Source organism: Microtus oregoni, unplaced genomic scaffold (assembly GCF_018167655.1).
Source record: "Microtus oregoni isolate MIOR12 unplaced genomic scaffold, Mior012 000000F_ref0000247, whole genome shotgun sequence".
Lineage (NCBI taxonomy): Eukaryota > Metazoa > Chordata > Mammalia > Rodentia > Cricetidae > Microtus > Microtus oregoni.
In genome coordinates, this window is record NW_024543059.1 from 19,575,389 (window position 1) to 19,594,123 (window position 18,735).

The following is an 18,735-nucleotide window of genomic DNA, read 5'->3' on the forward strand; positions in this document are numbered from 1 at the left end:
GTGAACGGTGACGCATTCAACTGCGGGTCCAATCCCGAGTGTTTGGAATACAGCCCTGACTTTCCTTGTGCAGTGAGGAAAGATGGGGATCAGGACATTGTTTCCAGGGCCCTGAACTATGGCAGACAGGAGTCAGGTAGCTCTCCCTGGTGCCCTTCCCCAAGCCTGCCCCTTTCACCAGCCAGTCCAGCCAAACTGCTTCCTCCCAGCTGGAGGCACACTAATTACTCAGTTCCTAGTTAACACATACTCAGATGGGAGCTGCTCTTCTTCTTCCTCCTTTTCAGATTTCCCCCTTAGCCTCCCAGACAGGGTCTCACTATGTAGCCCTGGCTGTGCTTGACTCACTACATCCACCAGGGCAGCCTGACTTCACAGAGATCCGCCTGCTCTGCCTTCAGAGTGCTGGGATTAAAAGCCTGCGTCCCACATCTGGCCTGGTCTGTGTTGTGTTTGGGTATAGGATGCTTCTTCTACCTCCTCTTTCTTGTGCCTCTTCTGTACTTCCTCTGTGAACCTGTCAAGTTCCTTACAAAACTCACTGCTTTGTTTTCCTGTTCCTTTAGGAACATTATTCAGCATCATCTCTTCAACTCTTTCTTCTGCCAAATTCTCTCCCGTTTTCTCCTTGAGTGATCATCTGTCCCGTATTTCTCCCCAGCATTTGCCTGTTCTTTTCTGTCCTTTCTCTCTGTGTTTCTGTGGTAATTTCTCTTGAGGGTTGGATAATTTCAGCCATTCCTTCTGTTCGTTGTGACAAGCATCCTAATGAGTCTATCAAATGCATTCTTCTTAAAAGGAATTTTCTGTAGTCATTCTTAGACAGTTTCCTACAAGTGCAAGCCGAGTCTTGGTCATATCCAACCCTAATTTTCCTCAGACTCTCTCCTGGGATCTCACTAGCAGTCCCTGCTTCACCTTCATCTCCTCCTACCCCCTCTTCGCCTTTGCTTTATAACCCACTAAGTTCAGTTAGTGCTTCCTGAATACACATGGGTATGGGATCACCCACCGCGGCATGGACCACCTACAAGTGGGCATACTCGTGATGACAAATGACTTTCTCTACCCCAGCAGCCATCAGTTTCTGATAGCTCCTTAGCTAGGACTAGAGCTCAAGGACCCCCCCCCCATCCCCATCTATGCTGGCCTGTTGACTGGTCTGTTGACTGGCGTGTACTTGTGCAGGCAGTCATAACTGCTGCTAGCTCACGAGAGCAAAAGCCCTGTCATGTCCCTTAGCCAGCATTTCTCCTCATTCGTCCCTATACCTGAGCTCTTACACGCTTTCTCCCTACTCTCCAGCGGGATTCCCTGAGCCTGGATGGTGACTGGATAGTATGGACTCTGTCTCGGTAATGATAACTCTCAATTTTAATCATCAACATTTTCTTGAGAGCCACTGTTATATGGATGACACCATCAAACCACAGCCACACGGAGGACTACACTGATATGAGTCCCGTGTCCTTTAGATCCCCTGGCAGGCAAAGCATTGATTCTAAAGGAGATCAAAATAGAGTGTTCAATAATGTCTTTTCTCAAATTTTAAAATGTATTATTTAGCATTGTCCTTTGACGATTTCATACATGCACGAGATGCTCCATGTGTCTTCCTTCCCTCTCACTCCTGCCAACCATCCTCACATATTTATGCCTTTGTATTTGGTCTGTGGCCCACAGGGTTCACCCAGGGCTGCCCATATGACCACAGGGTTGGAACTATCCCCTGGAGCCCGGTAGGCTCAGCGGAACTATCACAATCATTTTCTTCTAGACTCTGCATTATCAGTGGCTTCTCTTACCTTGAGACAGGATCTCACTATGTGCCCAGACTGGCTCCGAACCCATAATCCCCTGCTTCCATCTCCCAAGTACCAGACTTGAAGGTGGATACCCATGTCCCTGTTTTTTTTTGTCATGTTGCTTTCAGCTCTTGAACTCTCCAGAGTGAGGAATCTTGGGATGGCTCAGTGTGTAAATTGGCATTGGGAGAGATGATTTATGTAAAGAAAGACCCAGAAAATATGTGTTGGTCCTTTCTCCTTTTATCCTTTCCCTCATAACTTTGGCTTTTTATAACCCACTTGGAGATACATTTTAAGGTCTGCCTGCGTCAGACTCGTTTTTGATTTATGGCTCGGCTTTCTCAACCCCCCTTGGAAGAATATTAAAATACCTCTGGAGGCCACATCATCAGCCTATTATTATATTAAAGAGAAAGATATCTTAAGGAAGGAAAAGGCTGAGACAGGAATAGCTGTGCAATATTTGAAACCACAGACATCTTCCTGTAATAAAAGTGCCCCAGATAGCTTTCTTTCCCTCTCTTCCCCTCCCTTCTCCTACCACCCTCACCTCTGCCCCTTTACCCTCTGTGGCAGGATTTCCTGTAGGCCAGACTGGTCATAGATTCCTTGCTGAGAGTGACTTGAACTCCTAATTTTGCTGTCTTTGCCTCTCAAATGCTGGGACCCCGGGGTCATAGGCATGTGCCACCATACTCTTGTCCCCCCCTCAGGTCTCACTCTGTGTCTGAGGCTGCCCTCACCTCACAGCTGTTCTCCTAACCCAGCCTCCTCAGTGCTGTTTTGACAGGTGTTAGCTGCCATATTCCAATTAGCTTGTCTCTAGAAACGAAGTTCAGACGCTAGAAGCTGGAGTTTAAATGCCCATTCAAATTTGTGCCTAAGGAAAAAAAAATGATTTAAGTCATTGAGAGCACAGCATGGAGGTCCTTGTGTCTACAGATTTCCAGAGAAACAAGGAATGCTAAGCATGCCGGGTTGTCTGCCCAGGGGGGACAATGTCAAACCTGTTCTTCCATCCAGAAAGCTGGGAATTGGAAGTGACTAACCCCCTTGTCATTTGTTGACCATATCAAGACCCTACAGCCAGAACTGGAGATCTAAATGACTCTTCCGTTATCTGTATAGCCAGAGGATCCCACAAGCTCTCACAACCAGGACCAGAGCTAGCTAATAGCCTAAGTGACCTCTATGCTGTCTGTATGACGGAGGGCAGGTCAGGTCCTTCCTCTATAACCTAGAAACCATCTTCTTGGAAGAAACAACTTTTACCATGAGTTAAGTTTTCATGCAATTATGCCTTCTTGTGCACCGGTACTTGTATTACACCAGGAAACTCTTTCCCAAATTATACTGCGCTTAAATTTGTTGGAAATAAACTGCCCGGGGTTCAGACTCCCTGAGCAGACTCTTGGTCCAGGTTGATGAAGTCAATCTGACCTGAGTTTTCATTCTCACCTCTTCGTGTTCCCTTCCGTGCCCGTTGTCACCTCCTGCAGGGTTCCCTTCACGAAGTAGTTTTATTTTAGACCAATAATCACAACACACTTTGAAAGTGTAATGATCTGGTCTTTGCCTCCGGTGAATATGATATATATATTTTGAGAGAGGTTTCACTGCATATCTTGATCCTCCTGCCTCAGCAACCCCAGTGCTGGGATTACAGGTGTTCACCACCATGTCCAGCAAGGGAAACTGAATCTCTCAGTAGTTTCCTAGTTTTATTCTGATGATGCGGTCAGGGGCTATCACTGTGGCAAGCTCTAGTTTGGTTCAAACCTTCTTTGGGGGAGGGAAGTACCTTTGCAGAGCCAATGATTTGCATCTCTAGGTCAGGCTCTGGGCAGGGTATGGTGGAACACTGGCCATTCTGTGTTGTCAGAAAGCATACCATCTGGGTGCTGAAGAGGAACAGTGGCCCTCAGCACCCCACGTTTCTCTTCCTTTGACTCCACTGTATGGCAGGGGTCTACTTTGCTTGAAGTATCGCTTCTTCTGTCCACTTAGCCTGAAGGGTGGCGAACATAGTTTTTCTCTCTACTCGTAGGATGAAGTCCCTATGAGTTCTAGTACCATGCTCAGAAAGGGTTGGCTAAAGATTGAACGTACTGAAGTATGAAGAGTGAGTGGTTTGTGATTATTAACTAATGAGAACCTATCTGAAGGCATCCTGCCTAAGCATTTGACCAAGCTACAGAGAATCACATTAACATGTACACAGTGGAATTCCTTTCCATCTAAGTTAGCATGGGCTTGGAGGCTGAACCACGTAGCCTTCCAATGTGGCTGTGCCTCTTAACTACCTAGATGCCTTCCTTGCCCGCTTATTATTAGCTGCCTATTTTTAAGGGAAAACAAAACCCCCTGCATACCCTTGGTCTAAAGTGAAAAGCTGACCCAATTTCTATTCTTACTACAACAATTTCAGGCACCGTGACTGCTTTCATTTTGTGGTATAACTGTGAAAATACATTTGGGAAAATATGTGTCATATTCTGTCAACTCTATTTATATCTTGATTTTAAATATTTTTATTTTATATGTCTCTTTCTTCTTCCCTCTCATTTCCTCATTTCCTTCCAGGACAGAGGCTTGCTTGCATCCCAGGCTGTCTGGAAACTCACTAGATAGTCCAAGCTGATTTTAAACTCAAAGCAGCCCCCCTGATTCAGCCTCCCAAGTGCTGTGATTACAAGCATGAACCATCATGCTTGGGTCACTTAATATATCTTAAACATTGCTCCTTATTAATACAGAGATGTCTGTCTTACTTATTATAATGGCCATATAGTATTACACTGTATGATAGCTCTTTGTCATCTCTCTAGCTCTCATGAATATGCAGATATACACCCATAGGTGAATAGATATAGTAATCCATTGATATCATAAACAATATTGCTATAAGGACCAGTAAATGTATCTCCTTGAATATATGAGCAAATGTGTGTAAGATAATTCCTAATCAAGGGAGATGTAAGATTTAAGTTCTGTGAAAATGTCCCCCAAAGGACCTGTGCTGATTATTGTCTGCTATGAATGTACAGGATGGTACCCATCTGCCTGGGGATCTGCATGGGTTCCAGGCTCGTGGGAAAGTTGGCTATAACTCCATTTCATACTCTCCACACTTCTGTCATTCTAATGGGAAGGTCCGTGGGTCTGAATTTGGGAGCTCTGCCGCCGGTGCAGCGTCCTCCACGTACACCCGGACCAGATGTTTCTTCCGTGGCCCTAGAGTTTATTGTCAGACATAGAAACACAGCTGAGAAATGGGACAGTAGTCTGGCTTGAAATTAGGTCCTAGTACCTTTGTCACGGACTAGTCGCTCTTGTCCTCCTGTGTTTTCCATGTTGGTCCCCAAATGTTCTTTTTCTGGGAAGCTTCACTCAGGGACGCTGTCTTTCCCGCAGGTTCATAAAGATGTATTTTAAACATGTCCTCTTTGAGGACACATTCTTTGACAAATGTTATTTTGAAGACGTAACATCCACAGACACCTATTTCAAGAACTGCACCATCGAGTCAACCATCTTCTACAACACAGGTAAGAAGGTGGGTGCCCTGGGAGGAGTACAGAAAGGTGGCCTGGGCTTTAGAAGCCACAACTCAAAGCCAGGTGACCGTGAAAGTGTTCGTAGTGAAAGGACTCATAGTCATGAATGCCCCAGCCTCAGTGGAGAAGAAATGGCTTCTACCCCATACGTTAGGTGCCCTATGGAAGTCTGGCATTTGTCTGATCTATATCTCAGCTTTTTTCACATGTCAACTGAAGCAAAACTCTGGCCCAGTGTCCTCATCTGAATGGGACTGCCTTTTTCTGAATGAGACTGATGCTACTCAAAACGACATTATGACAGTCATAAAACCAGCATTCCAGGAGGGCTGCGTTTTCAACCTGGATTCCTTCCTGGAGACCTTGCATAACTTAAAACTTGCACAATTAAAAACTGTTTTTTGTGATACTAAATCAAAAGGGAATGTTACCTCTGTTCAGACTTGGCACATAAGGCAAGCCACTGAGAGCATTCTAGAATTTCACCGTTTCAGATTTTCATGAGTGAAAAAAAAAATCACAGAACTCTTCTACTCCACCACCCTTGCTACTTCTGCTGTGCTCATCATAACTTAACAACCTCTTCGGTGCAGCTGGGACACACGGGAGCTCATTGAGGAGGAGTACCAGAGCCTTCCCTTCAGGGTCTCAGTGGAGACATGGATTCTGATTATCCCTACCTTAGAGCTGAGGAAACAGACTTAGGCAATTGATGAGGGCCGCAGCTAGCAAGGAGTTGGCATCAGGAGCTGTTTCTTGATTACCTGGCTCAGAAAGCTGTACCCTGCGTGGACTGCTTGCTTCACATCCATATTTACGCTTTCTCCTTGGCATCCATGCCAACAGACCGTTCACACAGCGTCTCTGCACCTCACTCTCTCAGCTTCAGAAGTTTCGATATCCGGTCCCTAAAATCCTCCAGCCACTAATAATCTGTTATTGGACATATCTTCCTGGATTTCTGCCTGGATTTACCTTAAAAATAACCAATTCCAGAAGTTCTCTTTGTCATTAAAAACGGCCATATCCTTTTATTCTTTGAGGTGTCAATGATGCTTCTTCATCTGCATACTCATCATAGGCTTTTTTTTATTTTTTATTTTTTTGGTCGACATTTGTAGTTGGCTAATGTCACAGCTGGGAGAAGCAAAGGCCATAGTCAGTGTATGCCTTCAGTTGTGTGTGAACATATGGAAGCCGGAGGTTGACGTTGAATGTCTTTTTCAATCACTTCTCCGCCTTACTTTCTGAGACAGGGTCTTTTACTTACCCTGGAGCTCACCGATTTTGCTAGACTGGTCAGTAGGTCCTAGAGATTGTCCTGTGACCAACTCCCCAAATCTAGGATTATAGGCACAGGCTACTCTACTGGCTTTTTTTTTTTTTTACACAGGAGCCAGGGATCAGAACCCAGGTCCTGATGCTTGCTTGCATGGCAAGCACCTTATGACCTGAGCCATCTGGCCTCGCCAACCCCTGTATGCCTTTGGTTTTATAGGCAGACATTCAGGGAAATGAATGCTCGCGATAGGGTCAGCTGTCAAACCCAGATTTCTCTACTTAGTATTCTTTCTACTCGGAAAGTTCGTACTTGATGGTGTCGGAAAACACGTGAGTTGTTTTCACAGCAAGGGGTTTTTACTTTTGAGAAAGTTTAGGGTGTTTGAGTAAGCTACTGCCTGGGCTCTGAAGTGGACTTCAGGCTGCCCCTAATTCTTGTGTGTGAACAGTGTGTGTGTGTGTGTGTGTGTGTGTGTGTGTATGTATGTGTGTGTGTGTGTTCATTCTTTCACAGACAGCGCTTTGCCAGTCCCTAACCCCAAAGGCCCTGGATGATGTGCTTACCACATAAGTGTGAGGGCTGGAGTTCCCATCCTCAGAATCCATGCAAAGATTGATCTGGTGTGACTGATGCCTGTCATCCCAGCACTAGAGGTGCAGGGACAGGGGGTCCCCAGGGCAAGCTGGCTAGCTGGAGTAGCTGGAATAAGTGAACTCCACTTTCAGTGAGGGACCCTGCCTCAACAGACAAAGTGGAGAGTGGTTGAGAAAGACATCCAACAACTTCACGTCTTAACATGCGTGTGCACATATATATACCTACACACATGTGAACACACACACTCGTGTACATACCACACAAACATACACAAGTGAAAATATGTCTCTAAAATTGGTATCAGTTTTGTTTCTTTTTGTGGCAAGAACTTGAACATTTTTGGCAAACATCACTCTGACTTTGAGGTTACAGGTTGTTCATAAAGAGGGCATTTCAGTGTCATCTGTCTGTCTGTCTTTCCCTAGCTCCCAGCCACTCACATGAACCAAGGCTTCTTTCTCTCTTCAGACCTGTACAAGCACAAGTTCATTGACTGTCGCTTCATCAACTCTACCTTTCTGGATCAGAAGGAGGGCTGCCACATGGACTTTGAAGAGGACAACGATTTTCTGATTTACCTCGTCAGCTTCCTCGGCAGCCTGTCTGTCTTGCCTGGGAACATAATTTCTGCCCTGCTCATGGACAGAATCGGAAGAATCAAGATGATTGGTGAGTTGCTCGCAGTGGAGCATTCGGGTCTCCTGACCACAATGGTTTGCTTCCCTCTCTTAAAGAAAGATTTCACGAGGTAAGGCTGGACCTACTGCTGTAAGACCAACGAGGCGCATTTGCAGGATCCGAGGGTTTCATAGAAAGACTTTGAGGGTGCTGGGGAGGGGTCCTGCATCATTTCTAGGGTGTTCTATTAGCACCCTCTTAGCAGTGATCAAGTAGACCCACACAGCTGCTTTATATTATAAAATTATTTAGAAAATATATTTAATGTGCTTCAATGATAGTTTGATGATTCAAGGCAAACCATATTATTTTTCATATTTAAATAGCAACTTTCTGTTGATTGATAGCGGAAATGAGAGGGGATGACAGACATATTGGGACTATGATTGAATTCTATTATATATGTATGAAATTGTAAAAGAATAAGTGAACAGTTAAAGAATAAAAACTATTTTAAATTGCATAAAAATAGTTTAGGCTTTGTTGGACTGACTCATGTTGAAATCCTTGTACACACGGCCATTTGATTGTGAGCATATGCCTTTCCCCGGGTTTTGGTTTCCTAATAAGATGAGGTGTAATAGCTGGGAGGATTTTGTGAGGGCTGAACATAAGACAGTCAGAACATTGTATTATTCCCAGCATGTTGTTGGCTCTCTGAGTGGCATCTGCATTCACAGCTGCCCTGCTTCCTTGCAACAGGACATGCGCCATCCGATGCTGAAACACAATGGTGTGAGGGGGTTAATAGGAAGTGGAATGTGTGCATTGAGGGCCGGGGGTCTGTGTGCTAAATATGAGCTAAGACCAGAGCTAGGAAGGCGGGAGGCACATTAATAAAAAAAAAGGCCATTAAGGATCTGCCCCCAGGATGTTGCTGATCAGGAAAATTAATACCAAACTGTCCAGTGTCAAAACACAAAAGGAAACAAAATAAGTCACACTGTCCATGGGAAGAAACCTTTCTTTGTGTTTGGATGTCATTGGATATTATTATTATTATTATTATTATTATTTATGAGATGAATATTCAGAATGGTGAACACAAGGTGTGCCTGTGGCTTGGCTTTTTTGTCTGATCAGAAAGATGGAACGTCATCTTCTGGGTACAACAGATAGAGTCATATTTATTAGGGACATGTCCTTGTTAGTTCAGAAGTCTCTTCAAAGACACACACACACACACACACACACACACACACACACACACAGAGAGAGAGAGAGAGAGAGAGAGAGAGAGGAGAGAGAGGAGATCGAGAACACTAGTGCTAGCACCCAGGCTATGGCTTTCCCTCACCATTACAAAAAGGCCCGGAGCCATGGACCAGCTACAGCACTGTGAGTTCAAAAGCAGCACTAGCCAATCCTAGGTAGAATCCCGACAGGATGCAGGCAGCTGCTTTAAGGCAGTGTTTTCTGGGGTCCTCAGAGCAGCCTGGCTGCTGCAGCTTTGTCCAGCTTAGTCCTTGGGGCTCTCATCTGGTTGCAGTCATTTCTTATTAAGGACAGTATAGAAGTTCTCTTAATGAGCTTGTTGCTCAGTCATTTATTCATTTAATAAACATTTGTTTATACAGTCCTTACTCTGCACCAGATGGGAGGAAGTAATGGGAATACAACAGTAATTGAGACCGTCAACATCCTCATGTTTAAAGACCCAAGGATAGATTGAGAGAGACAGACATAAGCTAGAGATTTCATTTAACTAACACTGGGACGCTTATTATCCGCCAGGCTGTGCTCCAGGCATTTCATAAGCACTAATGCATTTGAACCCTCACCATAACATAACCCCACGGGGCAGGTACTCTTTTTATTAACATGTGACAGATGAAAAACTGAGACCCCGCAGAGAGGGTAAATGAGCCATTCAGAGTCACACAGATAGCAAGTGGTGAGGCTTGAATTTGAACTCAGACCTCTTAATTAGATGAGGCATCAGGATCATGGAAGTGAAAGGGCAGTGGGTCAGGAGGCTCAAAGGTAGGAACAGTCAACACGGAGTCAAAAAAGCTCTCCTAGACCATGGCTTGGTTCAACAATGGTGTTTTATTCATCAGAATTTATTAGCTGAGCCTCACATTGGTCCCGCTGAGGAGAGCGTGCCTTTAGGGGAAACTGTTCTCAGGATTCTTGTGGCCCATAGATGCCAGCCTCCTTCTCCCATGATCCTCTCCTGGCTGTTAGAAAGAGCCTGCAGTTCCTGCCTACAGTTAACAGTTAACCGGGTGGACGGTTATCTTTCTCTAGTTCTTTAGACAGAGGCCCCAATAGTCTTAGAGCCCAAGTCCCAGGGTTCCCGTGTGACTTCAGGGTGAGGTCCTGTCAGGAAGCAGTTTCTCCTTAGAGGCAGATGTGCATTTGGATCCCTGGCAAGGAGAGGCTCTTTCCTCACCTGCTCACCCACCTGCTTGCTGGAACCCACTTCTTTTACTTTCTTTCTTTGGGGTCTGCCCTCCTTCATTCCTTTTCAGCCTATAGACATGACCAGAACTAACCAGAGGCTTCCCAAACTCTCCTGAGTGGACTTCCTGGGTTCGGAAAGGGTTTGGTACAGCCCTTTTTAAATGGGGGCCTCTTATCACCAGCTCAGTTGGTGGGGTCCTAGTCAGCGAATTCACCCGGGATGGCCTAGTGAAAAGACATTGTGGATGGGCAGCTTTAGACGTATGGCCAGGCTTGGGAGGACAAATGAGGGAGGCAAGACTCTCGCTGGCAAAAGTGGGATGACAGTTATCCTCTGCTGGCAGGAACCAAGGGAGAAAAACAGCATTCACAGAGCCTGGTAGCGGAAAAATAACCTGCAAGGCGCTGTGGTCCCAGAGGGATGCAGCCATGGCCAAAACTGAAGCTCCTAAAATGAGATAGGAATCACGGAGCATCCTGCCCCTCTCTCTTCCCATAAAGGTGATAATGGTTCTTGCAGGTCAGCTTCTCAGAGGGTTGCAGTAGGACTGTGAGGGCAGGGAGATCTCTTGGATGGAGTTGGGGGTGTCCGAGTCATGATCCTGTTGCTGTGATAAAACATCCTAGACTTTCCACTTAGAAGGAAGAAATTCTTTTGATTCCTGACTTCAGAGATATCGGTCCATGGTCCTTTGCTTCCCTTGCTTTAGGGTTTGTGTTGAGGTGGAACATCATGGCAAGGAGATATGGACGTGCAAGCTGCTCACCTCACAGTGGCCTGGGAGTAGAGAGAGCCTACTTTTATTATAAAGCTCCTCCTTCAGACTCTAATAAGCTATGAATCCATAGTCCACAAATGATTAATCCACCCATGATATCAGAGGCCCCACATCTGAATTTTGCTGTTTTGTGGCTAGCCCTTCAGTCACCACATGTGCTTTTGGGGGAGTCATTTAAAATCCAAACCAGAACAGGTTGTAAGCGAAGCAGAATAGCCCTTCTGGAATTTTTCCTTGGTAGCTTACCTACAGGTGTGTTCACCCTGGAATGTAAGCTACATGAGCATGGGTTCTTAAGTTTTTATTTTACATTTCTTTAAAAAAGGCTAAATTTTAATATCTTCAATTTTGAGTTATATATAAATGTATATCTACTCTTTTCATGTGCATATGCCAACATTCACTTTTCCAAGTATATATAATTGTATTTAAAATATGTATGTGTTTGTTCTTCCCATTTGTGCTCTTTTCAAGCTGAAGATGGACCTAATAGCTCAAGTTACTTCAGCTGAGGCTGTGAGGATAGAAGATGGGCAATCCTGTGGGGGAACAGACTCCAGGGCACGGGCTTCACGTTTCTTTTGACCCTTGTCTCCACAGGTGGCTCCATGCTCATCTCGGCAGTCTGCTGCTTCTTCCTGTTTTTTGGCAACAGCGAGTCTGCGATGATTGGCTGGCAATGCCTGTTCTGTGGGACCAGCATTGCGGCGTGGAATGCTCTGGACGTTATCACGGTGGAGCTGTATCCCACCAACCAGAGGTCAGTTCTTCCCCGGATTTCGCTCCAGGACTTGTGGGTCTTGGAGCCCACGTTCCAAAAGTATCCTGGGGATTTTCTCTCCAAGATGGCGACAGAGGCCTGGACCTGGGCAGGCTAGGCTGATAAAGATAAAGCCTTGTGTATAATGCAGTCCTCACGGCAGCTGAGCCCAGACTTGCTGATGGGAACTGAGGAGAAAAGGTGAAGATTTGGAACAGCATGGCGTGGGGGCACACAAGGAGGAGGTGAGCGGAGGCAGAGCGGTCCAGGACTGCCAGGGTTTACGGTTTGAAAGCAGAGGGTAGAGGCCATTACTCAGTAGGTGTTTCTCTTCATGAAGGGGATCTCGAGTTGTAAGTACGACAGAGAACTGCTCCTAACGAATGGGCATGGTACGGAGGATGGGTAAATGGAATTCTGAAAAGTATTTTAGTGACATTCCTAAAGTCTATGACAGAGCATCTGGGGTTTGGATGGCTATAGTTGTGACCTCATACCAATATTTGAAATACCATATACCATATTTGACCAAATACCATATTTGAAGCCTCTTTCCAGAGCCAACGAATGCTAAGTTTTACAAATAGCAAGGAACAGGACAGTGGCCATTATTGAACGGGGTGTGGCTTTACAGGTAGGAAATTTAGGAGGGTGAAATAAAGAAATACTTAGAAATAATAGGTGACCAGGAAAAAAAACCCCTTAGAACGTGTTTAACTGTATCAATAAGGGTAGAAATGCTATCAAAGTACATCTGATAATAGAAGTTATAAAATACCTAAAAACCAACCTGAAACATTCATGAATAAAACCATAAACTTTTACTACAACATAAAAAGAGACATAAAATAGAAATCAAGGCATGCTTCATTATGGATGAGACAATTTAATCTTAGAAAAATGTCAAGTCTCATTTAATTTTTCCAAGTTATAATTAAAAATTCAGCCTTTTTCTTTCCTGCAAACTTAGAAAAATCCTTTTAAATTTTATTGAGGAAAGCATGCGTCCGAAAATAGAATAACATTAAAGCAAACACAGAAGGGCCAGGGCTGGGATTGGGGCTTATAAGCCACCATGTGTTAAGTATTTTCTTGGCCAACAAAGCTCTCTGCTGACACAAATAATCCCAATCAGACCAAATCAGACGGAATTAAAAGATGCCTAGGTTTAATGGATGGCAATACTTCCAGGTGGCCCCCGGAAAACATAGAAGGGAAAAGAGGGGAAAGGGGAGACCACAGGGAACCCAGAGACCACGTGTTCATTCTCTGGGGGACAGTCTAATAGCTTGTGGGAGTGGTCTTGACCTTCCCTGGGGAGGGGTTACTGTTTGGCAGGCTTTCTTGGAGGTGGAGTTTGGACTGAGGCAACTCCCAGGGGAGGGAGCTTATGCCAGGAGCTGGGGTGAAGCCCCCAGCTAAATATTCCAAAGTTTTTTTATAAAGGGGTGCCAGGGAGCTGAGGTGATGCTTCCGACCAAACACCATGTTGTTCAGGTATAGATAGCAGTAGAACAAGATCTGTAACTGTAAAGCTATGCTAACGTTCTTAAACTTTTGATATCAAAAAGAAACATTTCACTTCAGCCAGGGAATGCCCAACTTAAGAACACTGTCTCCGTAGACCAGTGGTTCTCAACCTTCCTAATGCTGCGACCCTTTACTACAGTTCCTCCTGTTGTCATGACCCCCAGCCATAGTATTATTTTCGTTGCTAACTTCATAACTGTGATTTTACTACTGTTATGAATTGTAATATAAATATCTGTGTTTTCTGATGGTATTGGGGGGATCCCGGTGAAAGGGTGGTTAAACTCCAAGAGGTGTCGTGACCCACGGGTTGATAACCTCTGGTATATAGTACAGCCAGGATCAGGACAGGCTGTGTGGTTCCTGATGGTTATCACTGAAAAGCGATCTAGGGATAGGGATAGGGTACTGGGTTCTATGGTGAAATTACGAACAGCCTGGGGGATTAGGCCCTGCATATGCTCTTCATTAGCCCCTTGAGCACATGGCTTAGGCTCCTATGTTATTACTATCCTTTGTCTATACTCCAACACAGACAATCTCTGTTGCAGGAAGTAAGACAAAAAGGGGAAAAGAAATAAAGGATGGGAGAGCAAAAGCCCACTCAAAACCTTCGGGAAATTTCTCCATAGCGGTAGCGGCCTCTTGCACTTTTGTCTCATTGGCCTAAACTAAGTCACGCCCACACAGCCAGCAGCAAAGAAGTCTGGGAAATGTAGTCTTACACTTGGAGAGCTGCTTTTCAGGACAAGCTAGCAGTCTTTGTGTTGTGAAGAAGCTGCACTCACACTTTATTTTGCATGCAGCTTGATTTCTTGATATAGTTCTGTAAGCAAGTACTACTCTTAGCTATTTTATTAAGAGATAGGCTTGGGAAGATATAGAAACTTGATGGCAATACTCCAAAATGTTAATAGTGATTATTAGTCTAGGTGTCCCTGCGTCTTTATATTACTCAGTATTTCCAATGTTGGCGAAAATGAAAACATCGTTTTTATATCTAGGTAAAAAACTCACGGCCACACCCCTCCTCTTATGACAAGGTCAGAACCTAGTGCAGCTCGACTGGTGACGTCCAGAACCTCAAAATTCTCTCCTATGTTCTTCTTTTGCAGGGCCACGGCGTTTGGCATCCTCAATGGATTGTGCAGATTTGGCGCCATCCTGGGAAACACGATCTTTGCTTCCTTCGTGGGGATAACTAAAGTGGTCCCCATCCTTCTGGGTGCCGCTTCTCTGGTTGGAGGTGGCCTGATCGCCCTCCGACTGCCGGAGACCCGAGAGCAGGTCCTGATGTGAACAGCCCCCTGGGAGAAAGATGGGAAGATCTTCTCCAGGACGCCCCAACACAGCCACACCTCCTGCCTCTCCCTGTCCATGCGCATCATGGGCAGTGCAGGAGGAGAAATGGACTTTGTAATCCCTAGTTTAGGACCCACTGCAGTTGTCAATACATGCCTAACTCAGGTGATTGACTAGGGGTGTCCTGAGTCACCCCTTAGGATCCCAGAGCTGTGTGTTTCTCTTAAGGTCTCTCCATCCAAGGCATGGAGGGGGAGGACCCTCCAGTAAATGAATACGGTGAGCAGGGAGTATATGTTTCTCTAAATGAGGTGCAAGGAATTATTTGCATTTCAGACTGAAGTTGAGGACAGGAAACATGTTGAGCTCCTCCACGTAGCTCCTGGGAGCCCTGTGACCTGGCAGGTTGCCTTGGTTGGGAGTTGGAGCCATCACATGGATACTGGGTGAGGAGAACAGGATTTACGTTTGCATTCAAAGTATGACCTAACATACTTTCCGTCTGAAAATTGGCACAGTAGTACTGAAGATATTCTGATATCGGAAAACCAAATACTTAAGCAAATTCTGTATAGAGTGACTTTTCTACCCAAGCGTCCTCAACTTTGCACGATACACCAAGAATGATATTTATTATGACTTTGCTCGAGTCAGAAACACTTAAGGATGGGTGTTCTGTAAACTCAGTTTGTATATAACAGTTTTGAGGTTTTATTTTGACAAATGGTAGCTGCTCACGTTGTCAGCGTTTCAGCCATATTTGGGGAGGACTTGCCGTTCAAGGTCCCAGGACACTAGGTGCAACTGAATGACATTTGAGCACAATTTCAATACAGCCTTCTAGCTCGTTGTCAAGAGAATGCACCAAGTAAGCCATGGGCAGTTTTCTCCACCTTGGGACTTTTCAGTTTAGCGGGGCAGTTCCTTTTCTCTCCTATGTCAATCACTTGTGAAACTCAAATCCAAGGGCCCTCTGACTGCTGGCGCTCTCTATATAGAGACTAAAATAACACAGCAACGGACTAAGGTTGGGAAAGTGTTCTTCAAAAGTGCGAATTCTTCCTGTTTGATTTGGCAGGAAAGCACAGTGGACATTATGATGTTCAGGCCCTACGAGAAATTTGCGCTTCATGTCCTGGTCGAGGGCTTCTGAAACAGGCCGTTAACGTGGAAGTTAGGAAGTGATGGGTGTTACGTACATTCACTTCTTCAGCGTTCTAAGGGATCTTTCCTGAGATCCAGTTCGTACCGTGAATGTGGAAGTAGGTGGGGAGAGGAAGTCAGGGCAAACTGCTCTGTTTGGTGTCATCTGTCATCTGAGGTCTTCACTCGATGCTGAAAGAGCAACGTGCTTTTCGTCAGGACAATCTAGCAACAGTGGAGACAGGGAGGTAGGTGTTCCTGTCACTAGATCTGCGCTTGCCTGGGCCAGGGAACATCAGTCTCTAAGAACTAGTTTGCCCTCTTTATTTGCAGCATACCCAGGAGCTGCAATGTGCTAAACTTTGCCTATCAGATACCTCCCCAAACCTAAATGAGACTAATGGCTATGTTGAATGTTTTCTCAGTTTGGTGGGAATGCTTCGTTCCCATGACAGCTCAAGCCATCGTTCTGTAAATCCTTGAGTATAAATCAGCAAGGGGAAAGTGAATTCTTTTTTTTGAGATCTTCCTTCCCATCTTCAAGTCTGGCTAATATGTTTACTCTGCTTCTCTGGTCCCCACCTCTTGACATCCCCACTACTTTCTGTATAGGGAAGGAAGATGTCACATCAGCTCTGATGTGACACCCCGATTCCCCCAAATATAAATATATATAAATATACAGAATGTATTAATGCTTCTCCTGGTGTTTTATAGACATTAACTAACACAACACTCTGTTGATAACAAGAGACTTTCTGTAATATAGCTCTAATATCCTTCCTCATTTTCTCGTGATATGGAATGCATCAGCTAGGACCATGGGAGAATTGTGTAAATCTGTGATTACACATCCCTTATAGCAGTAATCTTTAATGGGATAATACAACCCAGTGAGCAGCTGCCACTTAAGAAATGTCCGAGGCAGAGTCTGCCTTTCCAGCCGGGTGGATCTTGCAAACTTTAATCTTATTGCCTTTTGAGTGCGGGGGTGGCTGCAGCCCTTTGTAGATTAACCCTGCTTAGCTTCTAAGCTCTGTCTAAATTGCGTTTATGGATCCCTAAAAACCATCTACCTAACCAACCAAGGGCAGTTCCCAATCCATTACTTGGGCTGTATGAAGGAAGCAGCCATGGTCTGTAGCCCCTCTCATGAAGGATTATCTGGCCGTGGTACCTGGCCACCTCATAACTCCTGTCACTCCCAGTGAGATGAATGTGTCTTTAAAAATAGTCTCTGTGGCAGGTCACCGGGGGATAATGTACAGCACTCTTAGCCATCCATCTCTCGTTTTGCCCCGAGAGACTCCTCATGGCATCCTTAGAGGGTGAAAGGGCAGGGCCGTTCCCTCATTGAACCAGACTGTTCACAGTTCATGACATAGTTTACGATGGTCAGTTTGGGAGTCGTTACTTTCAACTGCGTTGTGTTATCTCTTGATGCTGAGTTTTGATCTTTCGTTTTATTAAAACTAATTGGTGAAAGAGGCGTCCTGTTTCTGAAATTTGTAGCACAAGAGTTTGAGATCATGTAATAAAGAACTCCATTCTCTGGGTTCCCTGGCTATTGGCTCATGGCAGAAACAATAAAAATAACTGTTAAGTGAATCTCTAAGAACTGAGGCTAGAGACCATTTTTGGGCACTACTTAGGTCTCTTCTGTATTCCTAAGCGACCGAATTCTCCCTTCTACCTTTCTTAATTTTTCATATGGGGACTTTGAGAGGTTGGCCGATGTGACCCAGCCACCCATGGTGCTAGGATTATGCAAGGATGTAAAAGGCCTATTGTGATGCTGTCTCTTTTTCTGGACCAACTCTCCCAAACCTGCCCTCCTGGAGGTCCCTCCCAGTTACTTCCACATGAACACCATTGATCTCCTTTGCTGCAGGGCATGCTGGGAAATATATTTATGGGGTGCATGACCATCATTTCTTCAAAGTGAGGTCCTTGGTACAAAAAAAAAGAAAAAGAAAAGAAAACAGACCAGTGAATCATTCTTCTTAAATTTCTTGTTCATCAGCATCATCTGGACTTGGGACTGGGGTGATATCTCAGCCAGCAAAGTGCTTGTTTGGCAAACATCAGGCCCTGAGCTTGTTCCCCAGGACCCATCTAAGCTGTACATGGTGACTTGGTAATAATTCCAATACTTGGGAGGTGGAGAGAGGAGGATGCGTGGTATTGACAGTCAGCCTCGTCTCTTTGGGGAGACCCCAGGCCAATTAGAGACATCAAGGAAAAGGTGAACAGTGCTTGAAGAATGACACCAGAGAATGTATCTGGTCTCTACACTCACATCATGTGTACACGCACATACACGAACACAAATCTGAACGTACTGCTTGGCCCCATCCCCCAGACTCTGACTTAGTATCTCAGACTCTGGCTGAGAATCGGCACTTTAAACTCTCACGTGACGTGGGTGGCATTAGTCTCCAAAGCGTGTTTGGAGAAACACAGACTCCCTGTCTTTAGCTAAGTACTTTGGTTTGTGGGGTGGGGGTGGGGTGTCAGAGTCCTTTTTTTTCCCCCTCAGTATCAGCCCAACCAGAATCTCGTGTGAGTCCATAAGAAGCAATAATACCTTTTCAAAATTTCAAAGGTTTTGACTAGGGGCAGACATCAGGGACTCAGTGGTGTCAGTGGTGACATTTTCATGACTGTGGTTTTCCTCAGGTCTTGGCCTCTGGGCCATGTCCAGTGGTCTAGCTCTGCCTCTTGCTAGACTCTGGGGATGGCTTTCATCTGGGATTGCTGGTGTTTACCTTGATTATTTCCACTTGGTCTGTTGTGGTGTGGCTGTGTTTTTAGGTTTTGGCAGACAAATATGCCTTTGTGGTATGAACTCCCCAGGGCTCCATAGTGACAGTTTGACCCTAAAAGCTTTTCC

General features: G+C 45.1%; 1 protein-coding gene across 5 annotated transcripts in view; it reads left to right on the forward strand.

The window, feature by feature from the left end:
- Sv2b (synaptic vesicle glycoprotein 2B) overlaps nt 1-17,330 on the forward strand; it is a 151,636-nt gene extending 134,306 nt beyond the window's left edge. For all 5 annotated transcript variants that reach the window (XM_041648036.1, XM_041648020.1, XM_041648052.1 and 2 more), the window contains exons 10-13: nt 5,223-5,356; nt 7,713-7,913; nt 11,708-11,867; nt 14,513-17,330. In XM_041648036.1, the coding sequence (XP_041503970.1) occupies nt 5,223-5,356; nt 7,713-7,913; nt 11,708-11,867; nt 14,513-14,696 (679 nt within the window). In that variant the 3' untranslated portion in view covers nt 14,697-17,330. The remainder of the gene's footprint in view (nt 1-5,222; nt 5,357-7,712; nt 7,914-11,707; nt 11,868-14,512) is intronic.
- Nucleotides 17,331-18,735: the final 1,405 nt, after the last annotated feature.